Raw genomic sequence first — 20,460 nt, 5'->3', positions numbered from 1 at the left:
AGCAGGCATATGCTGCTGCCCCGTTTCAGCATATGTATGCCCCGTCTTATGCTCCCACGGACATCGAATCGGCAATACATACGATGACTATGAATCCTCCGGACCAGAAGTGGTACATGGACACCGATGCCACATCTCACATGACATCCACGAATGGTAATCTCTCGTCTTATTCTAATTTGAGCAATCATCATCATGGTATTGTTGTTGGTAATGGTCATTCAATTCCAATTCACGGTTGTGGTCATACTCATTTGCCTCCCCCAAACCCTCCTTTATCGTTGAAAAATGTCCTCCTCGCCCCAAAACTCATTAAAAACTTAATCTCTATTAGAAAGTTCACTATTGATAACTCTGTGTCTGTTAATTTTGATCCATATGGGTTTTCTGTGAAGGATTTTCAGACGGGGATGCCATTAATGAGATGTGAGAGCCGGGGCGATCTATATCCCATCACCACCACCATCACAAACACAACCAATTCTCCATCAACCTTTGCTGCTTTGTCTTCTTCTCTTTGGCATGATCGTTTGGGTCACCCGGGAGCGTCAGTTTTGAATTCTCTTAGGATCAATAAAAACATTGAATGTAATAATTCTAGTTGCTCTAGTATTTGTCGTTCTTGCGTGCTTGGAAAACATATTAAGTTGCCTTTTGTTCCGTCTAATTCAAACACTTGTATGCCTTTTGATATTATTCATAGTGATTTATGGACTTCTCCTGTCTTAAGTTCCATGGGTCATCGATATTATGTTCTTTTCTTGGATGATTTCTCGAAATATTTGTGGTCTTTTCCGTTAGCTAGGAAATATGATGTCTTTGCTAAGTTTTTAGAATTTCGGGCCCATGTCCGAACGCATTTTGAACGAGAAATAAAAAATGTCCAATGTGATAATGGGAAAGAATATGAAAATAATGATTTTTGGCGTCTTTGTGAGTCGAATGGGATGTCTTTCCATCTTTCTTGTCCTCATACGTCCTCACAAAATGGGAAGGCCAAAAGTAAGATTCGGTCTATCAATAATGTCGTGCGCACTCTTCTTGCCCACGCTTCTCTTCCGCCTTCCTTTTGGCATCATGCATTGCAAATGGCAACTTACCTACTCAATATTTTACCAAGCAAGTTATTGAACCATAAGTCTCCCCTCCATGCTTATATCATAAGGAACCTATGTACTCGCACCTTCGGGTCTTTGGGTTTTGTGCTACCCTCTTTTCCCGTCAACTACGATTCATAAGTTGCAGGCTCGGTCTACACCTTGTGTATTTTTGGGGTACCCATCAAACCATAGAGGCTACAAATGCTATGACTTATCATCACATAAGATCATCCTTAGTCGTCATGTTGTTTTCGATGAGACTCGATTTCCCTTTGCTAACTTTCCTACTCCTCAACCCCATACATACGATTTTTTGGATGAAGGGATCCCCCCTTATATTTTTCATCACCTCCAAAAATCGGGACCTGCCCCCTCCACTGCCTCCCCGCTCGCTGCCCAGCAGCCCACTGCTCCTTCACTGCCTCCCGTCACCGCTGCTGGTCCCACGGTGAGGCAGCCCTAGCTGGACCGACTGCCAGCCCCAGCTAGCCCGACTTCCAGCTCCCGTCCCCTTGCTACTGTCCAGCCGCCTATCCCCACTCCCCGTCCCACCGTGGTCACCCGCAGCCAACGAGGTATTGTCAAGACTAAACGTCAGTTTAACTTACATACCACGGTTACGAAATCTCCTCTACCTCGTAACCCATTGGCCGCTCTTCGTGACCCGAATTGGAAAATGGCTATGAATGATGAATTTGATGCTCTTGTTAGGAATAAGACGTGGGATTTGGTCCCCCGTCCACCTAATGTTAATGTTATTCATTCTATGTGGATTTTTACTCATAAAGAAAAGTCTAATGGTGATTTTGAGAGGCATAAAGCCAGACTTGTAGGTGATGGCAAAACTCAACAGGTTGGCATTGACTGTGGTGAGACGTTCAGTCCGGTGGTGAAACCGGCAACTATCCGCACTATTCTTAGTCTTTCGTTGTCAAAGCATTGGCCTATACATCAACTATATGTGAAGAATGCTTTTCTTCACGGCGAGCTCAAGGAAACTGTGTATATGCATCAACCTATGGGTTTTCGGGATCGCACACATCCTGATTATGTTTTCCTATTGCGGAAGTCTCTCTATCGGCTTAAGCAGGCTCCACGTGCTTGGTATAGACGTTTTGCAGATTTTGTGTTTTCCCTTGGCTTTTCTAATAGCAGGTCTGATAATTCTTTGTTCATCTACCATGAGGGGACTGAAATGGCATACATTTTACTATATGTTGATGATATTATACTCACTGCATCCTCAGACGCTCTCCGTCGTTCCATCATGGATAGGCTTGGTTCCGAATTTGCTATGAAGGATTTAGGTCCTTTGAATTATTTTCTTGGCATTGCTGTGACCCGTCCCAAGGTGGGGATGTTCCTCTCTCAACGTAAGTATGCCGAGGAAATCATTGATCGCGCGGGTATGTCATCTTGCAAGCCCTCTCTCACTTCGGTTGACACAAAACCGAAGGTCAGTGCTACTTCGGGTGCTCCTTATGAAGATCCCACTTATTGTCGTAGTCTCGCAGGTGCTCTTCAGTATCTCACTTTCACGAGATTAGATATTTCATATGTTGTCCAACATGTGTGCTTACATATGTATGATCCGCGGGACGATTATATGCATGCTCTTAAGCGGATTGTGCGGTATGTTCAGGGCACTCTTGATCACGGATTGCATCTCTACCCCTCATCGATCACCGACCTTGTCTCCTACACCGATGCAGATTGGGGTGGCTATCCAGACACTCGTCGTTCTACGTCGGGGTATTGTGTATTTTTGGGTGACAACTTGATTTCTTGGTCGTCAAAGCGACAACCAACTCTTTCTCGGTCTAGCGCTGAAGCAGAGTATCGAGGTGTGGCTAATGTTGTCTCTGAGTCTTGCTGGATTCGCAATCTTTTATTGGAACTACATTGTCTGGTTCGCAAAGCTACGTTGATATATTGTGACAATGTGAGTGCCATATATCTGTCTGGTAATCCGGTGCAACATCAACGCACCAAACATATTGAGATGGACATTCATTTTGTGCGTGAGAAGGTTGCGCGGGGACAAGTTCGAGTCCTTCATGTCCCGTCCCGATATCAGATTGCAGATATTTTCACTAAAGGTCTTCCTCAGGTCCTTTTTGAAGATTTTCGAGACAGTCTCAGCGTTCGTAAACCTCCCGTTTCGACTGCGGGGGTGTGATAGATTATATAAATATTTTGTAATCTCTTATTTAGGTTAGAATATTTTGTAATATTTTATACTCTCCTATTTTAGGTAGGATATTTTTGTATATTAACCAATTCAAGGAATGAAAGGAAACTACGGAAAATAATTCTTTCATTAATAATCATGCGTAAAACAAAGATACGTAAGACAGTCTGTTTCGATTGGATCTTTTCAAAAAGAAGCTGTTTTTGGCATGTACGCAACTGAACAATTTTACGTGTATTTACTGAAATAATTAGTTTGTACCTTAACATTACGGTTAAAAAATGTAGAAAGATGAAATAAACAATCTATCATAATTTGAGAAGTCTAAAATGCAAAAAATAAAGAAAATTATGTAGTATATAGGAACGACTTCGATCACTTGAGTTGTGTTATGAAAAAAGGAAGATTAATTGAAATACCAAACCTATATAAACTATGAAAAGGGTTGACGATACTCTCTTGTGATTTGTGAGTATGAATTACTGATTGTATCAAGGATGCTTTTTATCCGTTTAGTTGATCTACAATGATATGGACAATATATGGAATTGAATTAATTGAAAGGGTAACTCTTGGAATACAACAATAACTACTACTCATTAGTAAAAGAACCGTTGGGGTCGACTATATTAATCTTCACTGACCATATTTCTTCGTTTAAACTAAATTAAGGGGTGACTCATTCCGGAACAAACTGTTAGGGTCGACTATATTAATCTTCACTGACCATATTTCTTCGTTTAAACTAAATTAAGAGGTGCCTCGTTCCGAAACAAACTGTTGGGGTCGATTAAATGAATCTTCCCTATTTAAAATCAATTAAGAGGGAATATAAAACTAAGATGACAATTCCAATAAGAGACTTTTGGTGCTTTTATTCAACTGAGCATTTCAGTCGCGGGATTGACTAACCATCTTTCTCTAATAATAAAGTAAGCTTTCAATTCGCCGCCTTTTAAGGAGCCAGAGCAGGGAACTGTAATTGTGAAGGAAAAACATGTATATTTTATATAATACTATCCCAAGAACCGATGCTCTTTTACGATGAATTTCTTGGATATTTTACAAAATATATAAACATATATATATCATCAAAAGGTGCACAAAATATAATTAGTGTAAGAGTTCTCTATATATACCTGGTTCAAAGGAAAATGCCATAGTACAGCATATGATAAAAACTACACTTAGTTGACACATTCCTAGCAGCAACAAAGCTAAAGCTATACTGGAGCTTCGAAGTAAACAAGCACATTATTGCAGAAGTTATATTCACAACTTGCATTTTCTATCTTGCTTGAGACAATTGTATAGCTTCTTGATCATGCGTCGAGTCTTCCGCCCACATAAACTGGCGCGACATGAGCGAAAATTGTTGATGTCTTACTTCTTCAAGTTGCTCCCACTCTGCCCATTTTTCAGCCAAACCTACACCCTTCAGCATAGTAATCACTTCTGCCATTTTCGGACGTTCCTCGGGTGAACTTTGGGTGCAAAGCAATGCAACTTGAAGGATTGTCTCAACTTCTTTTGAATCATAAGTTTTCATGTTTCCATCCACAATGTCACCTAGCCTTTTCTCTCTCAGTAGTTTCTTGATCTGTAGTTTTTTCGAATAACATAGTCAAAATAAAAGCAAAAAGGAAAATTTAATGACCATCATTAGCCAAAGACAAATGGTAACACAATATCAGCTATGTTGCTCGGACTCTTACATTTTAGTTAGGTGTCAAATTGGAGTAGTGCATTTTGAAGAATCCGACACGCGTGCAACAACATTTTTGGAATGACTGAGCAACATAAGTTATCATTTTTCATCTTTTATGACTGTACATCCATTTTGACATCCACAATTCTGCAACACACATCTTGTGTATATGTTGAACCTTACAGGTCCAACATTGTCTTCCGCATAACGAGGCGTATTAGAGTCGTTTTGTAGAACTTGCCTTTCATTTTAGTAGACATCCTCTTATCGCATAATATTTGTGTAACATTATATTTCAAACTATACTATTTAGTTCTATGGATTAGATTGAAACCATACAGCCTATATATACATAAATGAAAAATCCTCCTATAGAAAAAGAAACAAAGTCAAATATTTGGTATTAATTCTCAGAAGAGTGGAAGTAGGACTTACATGATCCAGTAGTAAGACATCCTCCTCTTCTTCAAGCCGCGAAAAATCAATCGCGCGTTGCCCCGTTACAAGTTCTAAAAGGGTGATGCCATATCCGAAGACATCCGTTTTCTCAGACGACTTTCCAGTAGACAAGTATTCAGGGGCAATGTGGCCCATTGTCCCGCGAACTTGAGTTGTAATATGAGTCAGTTTCGTATCAACTAGTTTTGCTAGTCCGAAATCTCCAAGAACGGGCTCAAAGTTATCGTCTAGGAGGATGTTTGCTGCCTTTAGATCTCTATGAATGATCTTAGGGTCGCAATGCTCGTGGAGGTACTCAAGACCATGGGCTGCTCCAAATGCTATTCGTCTCCTCATTGGCCAATCCAGAGCTTTCTCTCCGGGTTTTAAATCTAATGAGAAGGGAAAATGAGAGAAAAAAAAAATACTGAATAGTATCAACAATAACCCAAAAAAGGTTGAGTACTAAGGGAAATACCTCTTAACTGATATGCAACGCTAAGATTCTGCATAAACGGATAAACAAGAATTCTCTCGGAAGAGGTTATACAGAACCCGATCAAACGTAGAAGATTTCGATGTACTGCAACACTAATCAACTGAACTTCCCTCAGAAATGCAGCCTCTCCACCAGGATTGTGGTAATCTGTGAGTCTTTTCACTGCCACTGTCGTGTTATCCGAAAGATAGCCCTTGTACACTTTACCAAAACCTCCTTGTCCTATAATATTGCTTTCACTGAAATTGTCTGTTGCAATCTGAATTTCACGCCATGAGAACCTTCTTAGTTGGCCTAACGAAATGTTTCGCTCAACGTCACCTAAAATGCCATAAAAATAGACAGCATTTGCAATTATTAAGGCAGTTTGTTTAATACAGCAAAACCATATACAGTCAGACCTCTCTATAACAACCATCATAAATAACAACATTTCACTTAATAGCCATGTTCTCTGTGGAACCGATCTTTCATGTAATATTATATTATACGTTCTATAACAACATTTCACTATAGCAGCCAAAAAATATCGGAACAAACAATGCTGTTATAGAGAGGTTTGAAAGTGCTCTTTCTGTTGAAGAAATAGGAGTAAAGCGTATACCTTCGACATCAAAAAATTGATCATGTTTGAGTTTATGCTTATAATTGCATAGATATGTGATGATAGCGCCAACTAAGAGAAGGAGGAATGCACCGCAGCTAGCACCAATAATAACAACCTGGAGTTTTGGTCTTCTGCTGGAAACTGCTGGAGCAATCATCATTTAGTAACAATTATCATTTGTTGGCTAGAACTAGAGGATGCACTTGTGAGAAGAAGACTAATAACCTGGGACAGAGGAACCAGAAACACAGGGCTGCTGAAAACCACTGCCACAAGAAAGATGAGTTCCTGAAAAACTGATACGACGTACAGAATGATCATTAAGCAACATAGTTAAGAAACTAAGTCAATATTAACAGCTCCAAGTTGAATGATACAGTTATGAGAAACGTTGAAGTTAAAGGGGAGCCTTGGAGCAACGGCAAAGTTGTCTTTGTGTGAATGCATAGGTCATTTTTGGTCAGTTGAAGGAAGGATTTGAGCAATGGTAAAATTGTCTCTGTATGACCTATAGGTCAGGATTGGAGCAACGGTAGATTTGTTTACCTATAGGTCACGGGGTCGAGCTGTGGAATCAGCAAAGGTAAAGAATGAACCTAATGAAATAAAAAATCTATACTTTTAGGAGTACATATTTTTTTAGCAAACTGTACAGCCAAGTACTGAATGCATCAACATGACATTGCTGTCTCTAGGATGGTTGTGCATTAACAAAATAAGTTCGATAACGGTCTTGTGTGTTTCGGGATAGGTTAAGAAGAACATTGATCCTTTTGAACTTCTCATCATGGTTGCTAGAATTGAAAATGAAGAGTTCTGACCTGTGGGAATATTAAAGCAATATATAGAAGATTTGATAATATATTACTTAAAAAGAGAATAGGTTTGGGTACCACAGCTATCTTCTTGGTGTTTTATGGTAGAAGAAATGTGAAAACCATTGGTTCATGAGAAAAAGGAAGGAAGTATATTTCCGAGCTAAAGGCTTCAAGCTATGTTGCTCGGACCCTCCAACTATGCTGCCGCATCCATGTTGGATCCTCCAGAAATGCATATCTTTTGGAGGATTCAACACACACCCGACAATATATTTTTGAAGATCCGAGTAACATAGGGTACATGGTCCAATAACCCGACTAGGCAGTACAAATCGAATAAGACTGTGTAAAGACAATATATCTGTCTGAAAGGGAAGATCTTAGAGCTCAACATCAAATTGAAAAGGCTTAACAAGTTGGAAAGAAAGATAATAAATGATGAGATTACTTGTATGTTGGTATTGAAAACAACTGCAGTGGGATACCTCCAGTCAGATCATTGGAGGACAGGTCCCTGTGAGAGATGGAAAACATGTAAAAACTACAAGCAAGAACAAGTTACCATAAATAAATGAAAACTTCAATCCACAACTTGCACTACTTTTGGAGGATCTGACATGTACCCATCTCCATTTTTGAAGAGTCCGACAACATTCAGTCTGGTATTTTAGGAAAAAGGAGAGACCAAAGAAAAAAGAAAAAACAAGTACTTACAAATGCTTAAGATTGTTGAGCTGACCCCAAGCTGGTGGAATAGGTCCATTGAAACTATTGTTTGCAAGATTCAAGTTTTGTAGATTTGACATGCTACTAAGGTAATCAGGTAAGGCACCAGATAGATCATTATTTTGTAAATCCCTGCAAAGACCAGTAGCATTTTAGCAAAACTTCACAAAACTTTCCTAGGGCCGCCGAGAAACTGAGGATTAGTGTCAGATGCGGAGCCAGGATTTCAACTTTATGGGTTCTAAAGTACGACATCAAGTGCTAATAGCTGGATTCTTAATTTTAATGTGTAAATATTTAATGAAGCAAACTTACAGGCTAACCAAAAATTTCAATTTGGTTATCGACGGTGAAAGTGTTCCTGAGAATCCGTTAGAAGCTAGGCTCCTGTTTGATTACAACAATAGCTACGCCTCAGTTCAAATCAAGTAGAGGTCACTTATATGAATACACTTGATTTACTTAAAACAAAAAGAAAAGAACTCTTACAGGGATATGACATTTCCATTTCTGCATGTAACATGAGACCAACTGAAACAGGGAGACACTAAATTAATGTTCCAATCTTTGATTCTATTGTTGGAATCTTTCAAAGCCCTCAGCAACTCTATTAAAGCATGACCTGAAATGATGACAAAAATATTATAAATAACATATGATTCAATAAAAACAAACATTTACCACGATTTTATGAGCAACATATTTCGAAATAGTGCAAAACATAGGACTCGAACCTGTGACTTAAGTCACAAGTCTCTCAACCTTTGACACTTGAACTAAGCCCTCGGAGCTTAAGAAGAACATACTCTTATTGAAATGGAAACTATACCTTCTCTTTTTTTTCTAATGAAAGCAGCATGGATTTTATGAAATCACAAAATTCAACAAAGTAAATTGATAGGTCTCTTCCCCTTAAAAATGAATTACATTTATCAAAATTATGCAGTTTTCACAGATTCAATAACCAAATACTATATAACATCATACCTTCAACATCATAATCATTTGAGGAGAGACCATTGCTGCATAAAAGTAGGAGCATCAGCAAGTTCAAGTGAAAATGCCGGAACGAAAAGGCTGTGGACATTGAATTTTCTCTATTAACCAGAGGAGAGCTTCCAGCTGATCCTTCTCCTTGTTTCTGATACTCTATACAACAACAACAACAACAACAACTATTACACCTCAGTTCCAAACAGGTTGGGGTCGCCTATATGAATCCTCACTACTTTATTGAAGTTCAACTCACATCCATGGAGGAAATGCAAACAAGAATAACAAAGAGACATCAACATGACTTGCAATTGGTATAGAGAAAAGAAGCATGTAAAGCGTCTTCTATGTAATGATAACAAGGAAGCCAGCCTTGTAGTTGCAGCACAACGAGAATATTACCAATTGGTTCAAGAAGTGACCTCTTCTTTTCTGCTACCAATTTATTTAATGCTCATACAGTCATACTGAGCAAGAACAGAAGAGCCAAAATGACTATTTCTGAAAGATTATCCTTTCTAGACAAGAAGATCTCAGCAATCATAAAAAGGCATGGGAGAAACTAATACCTACCCCTATGAATTAATCATGCAACAAGTAGTGAAGGAGCCAGAATCTTCACTAAGGAGAATCAAAATACGAAGAAGTAATCACATGAAAAATCCAAGGGATTTCAACATATAGTATACTATATAATAATTTTTTTATATATCTACACAGTGTTATTTTCTAGCGAAGAGTGGCCCCGCCACTGGCAACAAGGAAGGAAGCAGAGTCACAGTAACCAAAGAAATCAGTTTGTGGGGCTCAGTCATCTTCTATGCCTTTTTAATTTAGCATTGTGTTTTTACAGGACAAGCTTGGTGATTTTAAAGCATTTCCACGTTCCACCAGTTCTGGCCCTTCTGGTTACAAGTAAGAACAAACTTTACAGTGTCAGAGCTAAGTGCGTTCGTCGAAAAATTACACTTTATACATAGGGTAAAAGCAAAATTTTTTGTATATATGTGAATTGTTGAATCCCCTTGATAGTTACGTGTATCCATGCACAAGTTTGCATTTTTTTGAAACCCCTTATTAAAATTTCTGACTCCGTCGCTGACTCACTTTACCACCTCATATAGCACCTTGGACCTGCTCATGCACCTCTCCAGTTAATTATAGACAGGCATATCAGTTGCAGCCAAGAAACTTGTAACTAGAAGTAACTTCAATTAAGCATCCAATAAAAAGCCTTTAGAGAGATAACCACCATTTCTAATGCATTTAGAGGCTAAGCCGAAATTATCTTTTACTACCATGCAAAATCCAGTTCAATATACCCAAAAAGATCAAGTAAATAATATAACAAGTTGGGGTCGGTTATATGAATCATCAGTGCTTCATCTAAGCTCAACACATGTCATCAATATAATAACATGTATATATGCAAATAGTATATTTAAATATACAAGTGAGGAAGAAAACTGACCTGGAAAAGCCATGTATTTTGAAAGTTCCAATAGATGATCAAGAAATACAAGGAAGAGCAGTAGTAGTAGTAGATAGTTGATGACATGATGAATAGGTGAGATTCAAATGGCAATTGGGGTTTTAGTGTAGTGTGTAAGGGAGGACCCACAAAGCATTCAAGAAAAGCAAGAATAGAACAATTTTGAGAACAATTTTGAGGAATTTGAGGGGTGGGGTGGTTTGGGGTGGGGGGTGGGGTGGGGTGGGGTGAGTGAGTGGAACTATAAAAAGAGTCTACTTGGTGATGAGTTGGTGGTGAATGAGAAGCCCACTACTAATAACACATTGTTCTCTCAGCTTTAATGCCTTTATTATCACTTTAATATTCAGATGCTTATGAGGGCAATCAGTGAGATAAGAAGCTTCTTCTTTAGTATGATCATTATTCCCCAGTTGTTTAAAGGAGAACAATATCTTTTTTTAATTGGATAATGATCATGTCACATAAAGGGGTTTTGAAGCAACAATAAAATTATTCTTTTGTGATCTATTATAGGTTAATAAGCTTGTGTCAGGCTATTTACATCACAGTCTCTTGGAGTAACGGTAAAGTTTTTTTTGTGGTTTGATCTATTGGTCACGGTTCAAGCCGTGAAATAGCTACTGATGCTTATGTCACAATAGGTCACAAACATCACACCCCCTTAAAATAAGACCCTTTTCGAACCCTGTATGAATACGGAATACTTCATGCACCGAACTGTCATTTCAATAATTAAGTCACAACACTCTCACAAGTTCTTGGCCTCAGTGATATTTTCTTTTGTCTGTAACCTCCTTTCCCTTCTTTGTTTTTTTCACCTGCATGCCAATCCGGCTTTGGAGATATCAAACTCAAAGAATTTGAAGTACAATTACAATTAAGGCTCCTTACTAGGATTATATCATTATTTTTGCGGAAATTAATAAGATATGGTTGTTATGTGAGAAGAGGATAAAGAAAAGCCAATCTCCGAATAGGGAATGCTTTTTGTGATCTTACGCATGAAAAAGTCAAGTATTATGTAAAGGATGAATTATCGGAATTTTTGCTTCATGAAATGCTTTTTAGCTAGAAATTTAAGCACATATAGCTTTATTTGACAATTAGTTGGAAGCCGTTCAACATAAATAAAAGCGTTGGGTATATTAAGATTTTCGGATATGAATTCAATTCTAAGTCGAAAAATGCCCATAAATAGGATATTATTACATAACCCAACAATAATAGGAGTATTATGTGTGCACTGATTACTTAAAGCATTTTTTTTAAATCTTTCGCCTGCATTCTATCGTACATAAAATAAGATACATATTCTTGCATTACCTATGTGGAGTTTAATAAATCCAACTATGTGTTGTATTAAGCTATGCGGCGATTATTTTTTCTTATGCAACCAACCAATTATAAAATTACTTCACTGAAATTTTATGCTAGAATTATTTTGTTAGTGTGTGGAAAACCAAACGACCCCTTAATATCTTTTTGTAACTCCAACTTTAAAAAGGTGCATGCAAAGATGATGTAGCCATGGTTTTCATAATGTTTTGCATTGACTAAGATCAGAAAAGGTGATCTTTTTTTAAAAGACGCTTTAATACAATTATTCATCATCTTTTTTATCACATTCCACTGAAATTTTCACCATAAGAGTGGATAATGGACGAATAATTGAAAAGCATATGATTGTTTTCTCCACTTCGCCAATTTTCACTATAAACTGAAAATATCATACTAAATTGAGTAACATATGATATGATAATCCTCAAAAACGATGTATAGAGTGTTTTTTTTTTTTTTTGGTCGAAAGATAGAGAATAAACACAATTGTCAACAATAATATGAAAGTGTTAAAAGTTTCGATTATTAATAGTGGGAACCCTTTAATATTCATAATCAATTTAACGTTCGTTCATAATAAAAGATTGTTATTTCCTTCATCTAGTAAAGACTATCTTTCACGTATAAATTAGTCAAACGCCAAAATGTTATTTGTCAAGAATATATTTTTCGTCATATCAAATATAATCTAGCCAAAAAGAGGATGCACCCCCATCGAATTAATGATCATTTTCTTTTCTCTCATCTAAAAATAATATTCTAAATGTTTGCATAAATAATAATAAAATTATGATCACGGGAGCTTCTGAATTGTTGAAATTAAACATATTTGAACAAATTATAAACAATATTTGATTGAAACATAATCAATAAAATTTCACACGTTTTATGTTTACAAATTTAGTACTACTACATAACTTCATGGCATTTCTTCGGTACTTGTCTTCTCCTCTCCTTACTCGCTAAAAGCTTAATTTTCTTATGCAAAAGAATGAAAAACAATAATAGAGGTAAAAGCAAGAAAAAGCTTCTCACAAAAGCTTAAGTTAAGAAAAAGAAAAAGGCTTAGAGATTTTGACAATACGTTGGCCAGACATGACCTAAAAGTAATGTATGATGTTATTAAAAATAATAATTAAGTATATGAAAAGTTAGGCATTTATCCTCTCCACATAGGCATCTTAGATATGGTATTTGGTTCCAAATTTTCCAAAAGTGTCATCACAAGTGTGCTTATACCCACCATTTCTTGTGTATAATTCTTTATTCCATAAACAGAATGGAGAATTTAAACTTAAAGTCAATGAATACTACTCTTTATATATGGAGCTAGACGCAGTGAGCTCTGTCGAACACATTATGTTTAGTCTACATCAGTAATAGGAATAACGGTAAAGTATTTAATTCATTTAATGCTCTGAGATGCAAGTGAATTGACATAAATAAATTGAACAACTAATTAAGTATCTTAATAAGACTAATATATTTGCACTTAAATTCAAAATGTTCCACGATTTCCACGTATATGCAAGATTAAAACTAGATTTCATTACATTAAATATGTGTAGCTTATTTTGGCTCGAACTTCCTTCGGATATAAAATTAGGCTTTGGCAGAGGCTGTAGAGCCCAACTTTAGGCCCAACAGTCTGAATTCTTTAATTTCAAATTCGCGATTTTTCAACTTCAGGCCTGCATGTTTGAAGTCGATCCTGAAACGGCTAAATTTTAAAAAAATTGTAACATTTTGACTGTTGTTTAAATAGCAGTACTACAAACCGTTACATTTTTTTGTGCGGATTGCCCTTCAAATGCACTGGTCTTTAATTTTTGTCCCTTTCACCTAATACCATGAGGTTTGGGGTTCGAACCCCGGCTCAGTAAAGAAAAAAAACAATTTCGCAAGACAGAGTTTTGTAGCAAAGTTAGACCTTAAGACAAAGTTTTGAGGCAAACTCTTCCTTAAGGTAGAGTTTCAAACTCTGCCTGAAGGTAGCAAAATCTCTGCCTGAAGGCAAAGTTTTGCAAGTTCATCTCTGCCTTGCGAATCCAAACTCTACCTTGTGAATTTTTTTTAAAAAAATTGACTGAGCAAGGGTTCGAACCCCAAACCAAGGGTTCTAACGAAAGACCAAAATTAAAGACCACCAATTTAATGGCCAAAAATTAAAGAACACCCCAAAATAAGGCTGTTTCTGCGAATTCCCTAAACGGTTATTCTTGCACTTCGCCTGTAAGATTGGCCAAACTTAGAAAGACTGTCCATGTAAACAAGCTCTCTAACAAATGGTTGAAACCTGTGGCCCAAATCTGATAGACATATATTGAGCTTAGTGTTTAGCTCAAGCCCAATAAGGACAGTTAGATCCAAGAAAGTTCTTATAATATAGTCACTGAAAATTAGGGGCAATTCGCGCGAATGCCCTTCAAATGCGTTGGTCTTTAATTTTTGCCCTCGTAATGCGTGGTCTTTAATATTTGCCCTTCTAAGCTAAAAAATAATAAAAAAGACGTTACTACCCCTACCCATCACATATAAAAACCTGAAAGTCTGTAACGAACCCCAAACATCCAATTAAACCTATCCATCATTCCAACAACAAACCTTTCAATCGTTCCATCGTTCCAACATTTCACCGGAGAAATCTCCATTGATTTTGCTGCTACAACATCGGAAAAGATAAATACATAATATATAGCGTTTCAATTGAACGTAATTCAACTCAATTTGATGCTTTATTAAGTTTAGATTTGTTAATATTTGAAAATAACAACAAATCATCTTCTATGAACTAAACAATTGATATTCAGTTGAGATTCAACATTGCGAATCATAATTTTACTCAACAACATAGAATTGATCAAATTTATTGCTTTGTTCTGATTTTGATTAGTTTATACGTTCCATTTGATTAGTATACAATGCTCAATGACTTAGACTTGAAATTATAGTAACTTCAGTTGACAAAAAATAATCAGGCAAAGTTTTGAACAAGTATGCCGGAGGAGGCAGAAATTCACCATGCAAATGAACAAAGTATGCCGCTAGAGTCAAACTTTCATTTTCATAAGCAAAACATCAAGTATACAAGTGTTAAGAACTAGAAAAGTATGCCGGATGAGACAGAAGTTTACTTTACAAAAGAACAAAGTATGCTGTTAGAGGCAACTTTTATTTTCATGAGCAAACCAAAAATTTACGCAAGTATTAAGAACTAGAAAAGTATGCCGGAGGAGGCAGAAATTTACTTTACAAAAGAACAAAGTATGCTGTTAGAGGCAACTTTCATTTTCATAAGCAAAATAAAAAAGTACACAAGTGTTAAGAATTAGACAAGTCTGCCGGAGGAGGCAGAAGTTCACTTTACAAAAGAACAAATTATGCTGTTAGAGGCAAACTTTCATTTTCATAAGCAAAACATCAAGTATACAAGTGTTAAGAACTAGAAAAGTATGCCGGATGAGGCAGAAGTTTACTTTACAAAAGAACAAAGTATGCTGTTAGAGGCAACTTTCATTTTCATAAGCAAAATAAAAAAGTACACAAGTGTTAAGAATTAGACAAGTCTGCCGGAGGGGGCAGAAGTTCACGTTACAAAAGAACAAAGTATACTGTTAGTGACAAACTTTTATTTTCATGAGCAAAACAAAAATTTACGCAAGTGTTAAGAACTAGAAAAGTATGCCGGAGGAGGCAGAAGTTCACTTTACAAAAGAATAAAGTATGTTGTTAGAGGCAACTTTCATTTTCATAAGCAAAACAAAAACATTATTAACAAAACAACACCAAAAACACATAAGATTGCATAAAAACCAAAATTATTAACAAGACAACACCAAAAAATCAAGCACACATAAATTAACTTAATTCATGAAGTTATGCCGGAACAAGCATAACTTTATGCCGGAACCGGCATAATTTCAGTTTACAAAATTACAAAGTATGCCGTGAGAGGCAAACTTTCATTTTTCATAACCAAAACACCAAAAACACATAAGATTGCATAAAAACCAAAATTATTAACAAGACAGCACCAAAAAACCAAGCACACATAAATTAACTTAATTCATGAAGTTATGCCGAACAAGCATAACTTTATGCCGGAACCGACATAACTTCAGTTTCAAAAACCAAGAACTCTGCCGGACCCGACATATGTTGCCTCAGACAAACACATTCTTCACAAAAATCAGATTATTAAATAAAAACAGCAGCAACAACATAAAACAGTTGTTCACAGGCAAAACTTCAACGATTCAACAAAGAGAAAACCAAAACGCACATCAAAATCAACTAAAACATATTACGACATTCATAATACGACATTCAAAAAACCAAAATATATACATGGGGAATGAAACTAAAGTTCAAAAAATCATATAGACACTATAACAAAACACTATAATTTTAAATAAAAAAGGATCAATTAAATATAAAAAACGATGAAGACAAGGATATCAATTCAACAAATAACAATTTAACATAAAAACAAATATTGAAACGAGCAAAAGATCCAAATTCGTACCTAAGTTTTAGAACAGATGAGACAAACACAAAACAGAGGAGGAAAGAAGAAGCAAAAAAAAGAAAAGAAAATGGCAAATGACGAAATAAAAAGGATTTTAATGGGGTAAGGGTAATTTTGTCAAAAAACTTTCATTAAACAGGCGGCAAGGGCAAAATTTAAAGAAGACATAAATAAGGGGCAAAATATAAAGACCAGCCCAAAAGAAGGGCACTCCGCGCAAAAAATTGGAAAATTATTACTATATGAATACATTATGGAGTTCATATTACTAGATGAACATTATGACAAATTAGTCAAAATGTTTCTGAGAGGAAATTGCATACAAGTTACACATATAAGTTATAAATTATAAACTGTATCAGTCAATAAAGTGATGAAACCAAGTCAACTGCAAGTCTATCTTTTAACAAAATAACATTCATAATTTTGCTGCCTCAAAATTCTTTTAATTTTTTTTTCCTTCCTATGAAGAAGATCAATAGCATGGTGCAGATTATTTTAAATGTGTTCGACCATAGGATTGAGCTTCCGACACTTGCCACTTAAACCAAGCTTAAAAATTTATCTACAGAGATAAGTATTTATACCAAATCAAAAAATATATGATACGTATGTTTACATTTATTTTTATTCTTAAGCCATATTTAAATAATATATATTTTCTATCTTGCTTATTCACTTCATCGTAATAAACTAATAGTTTGAGGTAAATGTCGGAACATGAGGTCTTAAAGATCTTTAGAACCTTCAGCTACACATTATTAAATTCTACAAAAATTGGCCAATTTATTCCAAGAAAGAATAGACTTGTTGACTTCTAGAAAGCCTTCTTAAGTCACAAGTGGTAGAATTTAGAAAACGAGACACATTTGTCTTGTAGAAAATGGCATTGACAAAGTCTTTTGTACCCTATAATACATATAGCCATTAATACTGCTTCTTGAACTCCAAACAAATTAGAGGTAATTTGCATACTTTAATCCAAATTTTAAGCCATTCTTGAATTCAAATTAGAGCCATGAAACAAGATCATCTTCATACTTTAGACCCTTTTGTTGAATCAAAAAGTGTTTACAATCAGCAAAGCAAATTATCAACCACACTTTTACCATGCAACGAACAAAGACAAGAAGAGAGTGCTGATATAGAGTTCCAAACTTGTGAAGATATAACAAATGATTATTTTCCTTGTTCTCCACCTCTATGGACTCAAAGGCCATTAGGAGTCGCCAAAAATCAAGCTTCTACCTTACCATGCTATGACTATTTTGGCAATCCTTTTCCAGGATCAAGATTACAAGTAATCAGAGTCGGATTCAGATTTAAATTTGATGTGGAGAACCGTTAGATTCTTATAGCTGAACCTCATTATACTTTTGAAATTATGAGTTCAAATATCATATTTATTGTGATTTATAGTCAAACCTCTCTATAATAACATTTCACTAACGGCCAATTTTTTCTTGGAATCAATTTTTCATGTTATGGTATACTATGAGCCCGTTTGGATGGGCTTATGCCTATAAGCTGCAAACAACTTATAAGCTAAAAAAAAAATAAGTTCAGGTAGTCTAACTTATTTTTTTTTTGGCTTATAAGTTGTTTTCAGCTTATAAGCTGCTTTAGATAAGCTAAGTCAAATGGGCCCAATTATTTTTTTGAGCTTATTTTAAGCACAAAATAACTTTAAGCTGGCCAGCCAAACACTCAAAAAGCTGAAAACAACTTATAAGCAACTTATAAGCCAATCCAAACGGACTCTATATGTTGTTCTTTATAACAACATTTCTCTATAGTAGCCAAAAGCTATCTAGACAAACGACGTTGTTATAGAGAGATTTGACTGTATATATATGTGCTCTGCATCACAATACTGAGACTGTTTGCATATGCAGGTGATCAAGAATGGTAGGAGGCACCTCATGGAGATGATTCAGGACTTGCCAGAATCATCTTTTGAGCTGTCATTGAAAGATATTGTTGATGATCAACAAAGCACAGAAGAGAGTAAACAGGCTACAACAGTAAAAGGGAGCGATCAAAAAGTTAGAATGCCACAACAGAGAAAAACTTTGAAGAGGAGTCAAATATCAAGAAGTGAAAGCATGGAAAGTGGGGTTTTCCTACTGAAAATGTTCCTCCCAGCTTCTATAGGTAGCAAGAAGAAACTAAAGCCAAGGAACTGCTCAAAAGTTTCTTCAAAAACATCGGTTGATGAATCAGAGAAATCTGTGAATAGGGACTGGTGGAGGATTATATATGTAGTTCTTAAAGATAATAAGTATAGCAGAAGCATCAAGAAAAGCATGAGTGCCAATAGCAGCAGCAAAAGCAGGTAAAAGTTCATCTTTTCTCCCAATAGAACATCATAAAGCCTAGAGAATAGAAAGTGAAAAAGGGCAGCCCGGTGCAAGAAGCATCAAGGATCGCACCCCAAAAGGTTGTGATGTAGGCAACCTACATTGACGCAAGCATCAGTGGTTAATTCCACGGCTTGAACCTGTGACCTGTAGATCACACAGAGACAACTTTATCGTTGCTCTAAGACTCTCCTTCAGAATGGGAAGTCAGTCACACCCACACAAAAAAAGACAGAGATTCTTTATTGTAAATTTTCAAGGCATTATAATGCATGAACCATAACTTTGCCTATCTGCAAAGCGTAGTTGACACCAAACCAAGATTAAAATATGATACTCCAACTATTTTTGGGAGTGTCCATAGTTATGAGTGTTTTTGTGTGTGTGAAATGTTAAACCATGGGCTGAGACTTGAGATAACTTTTTAGCTATGTTGCTCAGACTCTTCAAAAATGTCGTGGGGTGCACGTCGGATCCTCCAAAAGTAGTGCATTTTTGGAGGATCCCATAGGGGTGCGACAACATTTTTGGGAGTTCGAGCAACAAAGCTTTTCAGTGTAGATAAAAATAAAACTTCAGCTTAAGAGGAATTGGCTAGTTAGACACTATTTCAAATTGAATATACATTGCCACATTAATAAGCTCACTGTGGCAAGAAGCAGATTGCACGTTGTGGGAGAAATGAGAATAAAGGGGGCTCAATGTTGTTTTATTGATTTCAACTTCTCGTACCTTAACTTCTGTTACCTGATATTTGCAGGCTGGTTGAAAGCAACTGCAAAGAGAGAAAACAGAGAGGGTGCTTCTTTTAGTTTAGCAGAAAAAAGAACAAATAGAATAAACAGCAAATACTGCCAGGATGTAGAAAAATAAAGTTGCAAATATGTGAAGTTTCTGCATGTAATACTCCAGCACAAGCTTTTTTATGTAACTGCGGTCTTGTATATCATTTACAATCATAGTTACAATGAGGTTTTAGGCTAAAGAAATCCAGATATGATAATGCAAATGATGCCTACAGGAAATGAATTCACAGCATTTGCAATAATCTTTTATCAATAAATTAAACCTCTTTATTCTTTACACTGACCATCAATCTTGTATATAAATCTAGTGCATCATCAATAATTTGATTACTTTTATACTGACCATCATCAATTTATCACACAGCTCTACTCCATCATTCGGAAGAATCGGCTATGCTTTGCACAACGGCAGAGTCTAATAATCTTTTTTCATAGTATTGAAAAGAAAAGAAAAAAAACTCGTTTTACTGTTAAGTAAGAGGTTCTTTCAAGAACAAAGAACAACAGTGGAAAATCAAAATTTAGTGGTGGAGAAATGGTGAATGAAGACTAATTAATTTGAATGAAGTCAGAAATTATTGACAAAATGACTACACTTATTAATAGTCAAAACTAAGCTTATATGACTTGGAAGTCAATTGATTTGAGTAGACTCAAAAGTCATGGATGACTTTCCCTTCCATCATCTACCTCCATATGTGCTATTTCCAATTAGACTTGGAAGTCAATTGATTTGAGTATTATCTAGTTTTTCTCTTCTTTAATTGTCGATCTTGAGCAATATTTGTTGATTGTAACACTTACTAATTCTACCCGGACAAGATTCAGTTAGGAAAGCAGCACATACCCAGGG

General features: G+C 36.1%; 2 protein-coding genes across 5 annotated transcripts; one reads left to right on the top strand and one right to left on the bottom strand.

Moving 5' to 3' along the window:
• Positions 1 to 4,404: 4,404 nt before the first annotated feature.
• LOC132639989 (probable LRR receptor-like serine/threonine-protein kinase At5g63710) lies at positions 4,405 to 10,711 on the bottom strand. 4 transcript variants are annotated; one of them, XM_060356381.1, is made up of 11 exons: positions 10,552 to 10,711; positions 9,075 to 9,236; positions 8,577 to 8,709; positions 8,403 to 8,474; positions 8,076 to 8,219; positions 7,810 to 7,875; positions 6,769 to 6,839; positions 6,541 to 6,687; positions 5,916 to 6,257; positions 5,435 to 5,829; positions 4,405 to 4,891 (listed from the first exon to the last, which is right to left on the bottom strand). In XM_060356381.1, the coding sequence occupies exons 1-11, from the start codon at positions 10,562 to 10,564 to the stop codon at positions 4,580 to 4,582; spliced, it is 1,857 nt and encodes a 618-aa protein (XP_060212364.1). In that variant the 5' UTR covers positions 10,565 to 10,711; the 3' UTR covers positions 4,405 to 4,579. The 4 variants fall into 4 exon arrangements, with proteins under 4 accessions (XP_060212364.1, XP_060212365.1, XP_060212366.1 ...); XM_060356382.1 differs by having other exon boundaries at positions 6,541 to 6,684; XM_060356383.1 differs by lacking the exon at positions 7,810 to 7,875.
• A 6,620-nt stretch (positions 10,712 to 17,331) lies between these two features.
• LOC132642150 (uncharacterized) lies at positions 17,332 to 19,864 on the top strand. The gene is made up of 3 exons (XM_060359413.1): positions 17,332 to 17,741; positions 18,337 to 18,776; positions 19,562 to 19,864. Exons 1-3 carry the CDS (start codon positions 17,460 to 17,462, stop codon positions 19,611 to 19,613), a joined length of 774 nt encoding a protein of 257 aa, XP_060215396.1. The 5' UTR covers positions 17,332 to 17,459; the 3' UTR covers positions 19,614 to 19,864.
• The last annotated feature ends 596 nt before the right edge of the window (positions 19,865 to 20,460 follow it).

This window comes from Lycium barbarum, chromosome 5 (genome assembly GCF_019175385.1).
Source record: "Lycium barbarum isolate Lr01 chromosome 5, ASM1917538v2, whole genome shotgun sequence".
Taxonomy (NCBI): Eukaryota; Viridiplantae; Streptophyta; class Magnoliopsida; order Solanales; family Solanaceae; genus Lycium; species Lycium barbarum.
This window is presented reverse-complemented; position numbering and strand designations above follow the sequence as displayed.

Coding starts and splice junctions, on each gene's coding strand:
- LOC132639989 (XM_060356381.1), bottom strand. Junction 8,475..8,576: donor AATGGAAATGTCATATCCCT/GTAAGAGTTCTT, acceptor GTAATCAAACAG/GAGCCTAGCTTCTAACGGAT. Junction 4,892..5,434: donor ATGTCTTACTACTGGATCAT/GTAAGTCCTACT, acceptor AAAAAACTACAG/ATCAAGAAACTACTGAGAGA.
- LOC132642150 (XM_060359413.1), top strand. CDS start 17,460: ATGAAACAAGATCATCTTCATACTTTAGACCCTTTTGTTGAATCAAAA. Junction 17,742..18,336: donor TTCCAGGATCAAGATTACAA/GTAATCAGAGTC, acceptor TTGCATATGCAG/GTGATCAAGAATGGTAGGAG. Junction 18,777..19,561: donor AATAGCAGCAGCAAAAGCAG/GTAAAAGTTCAT, acceptor TGATATTTGCAG/GCTGGTTGAAAGCAACTGCA.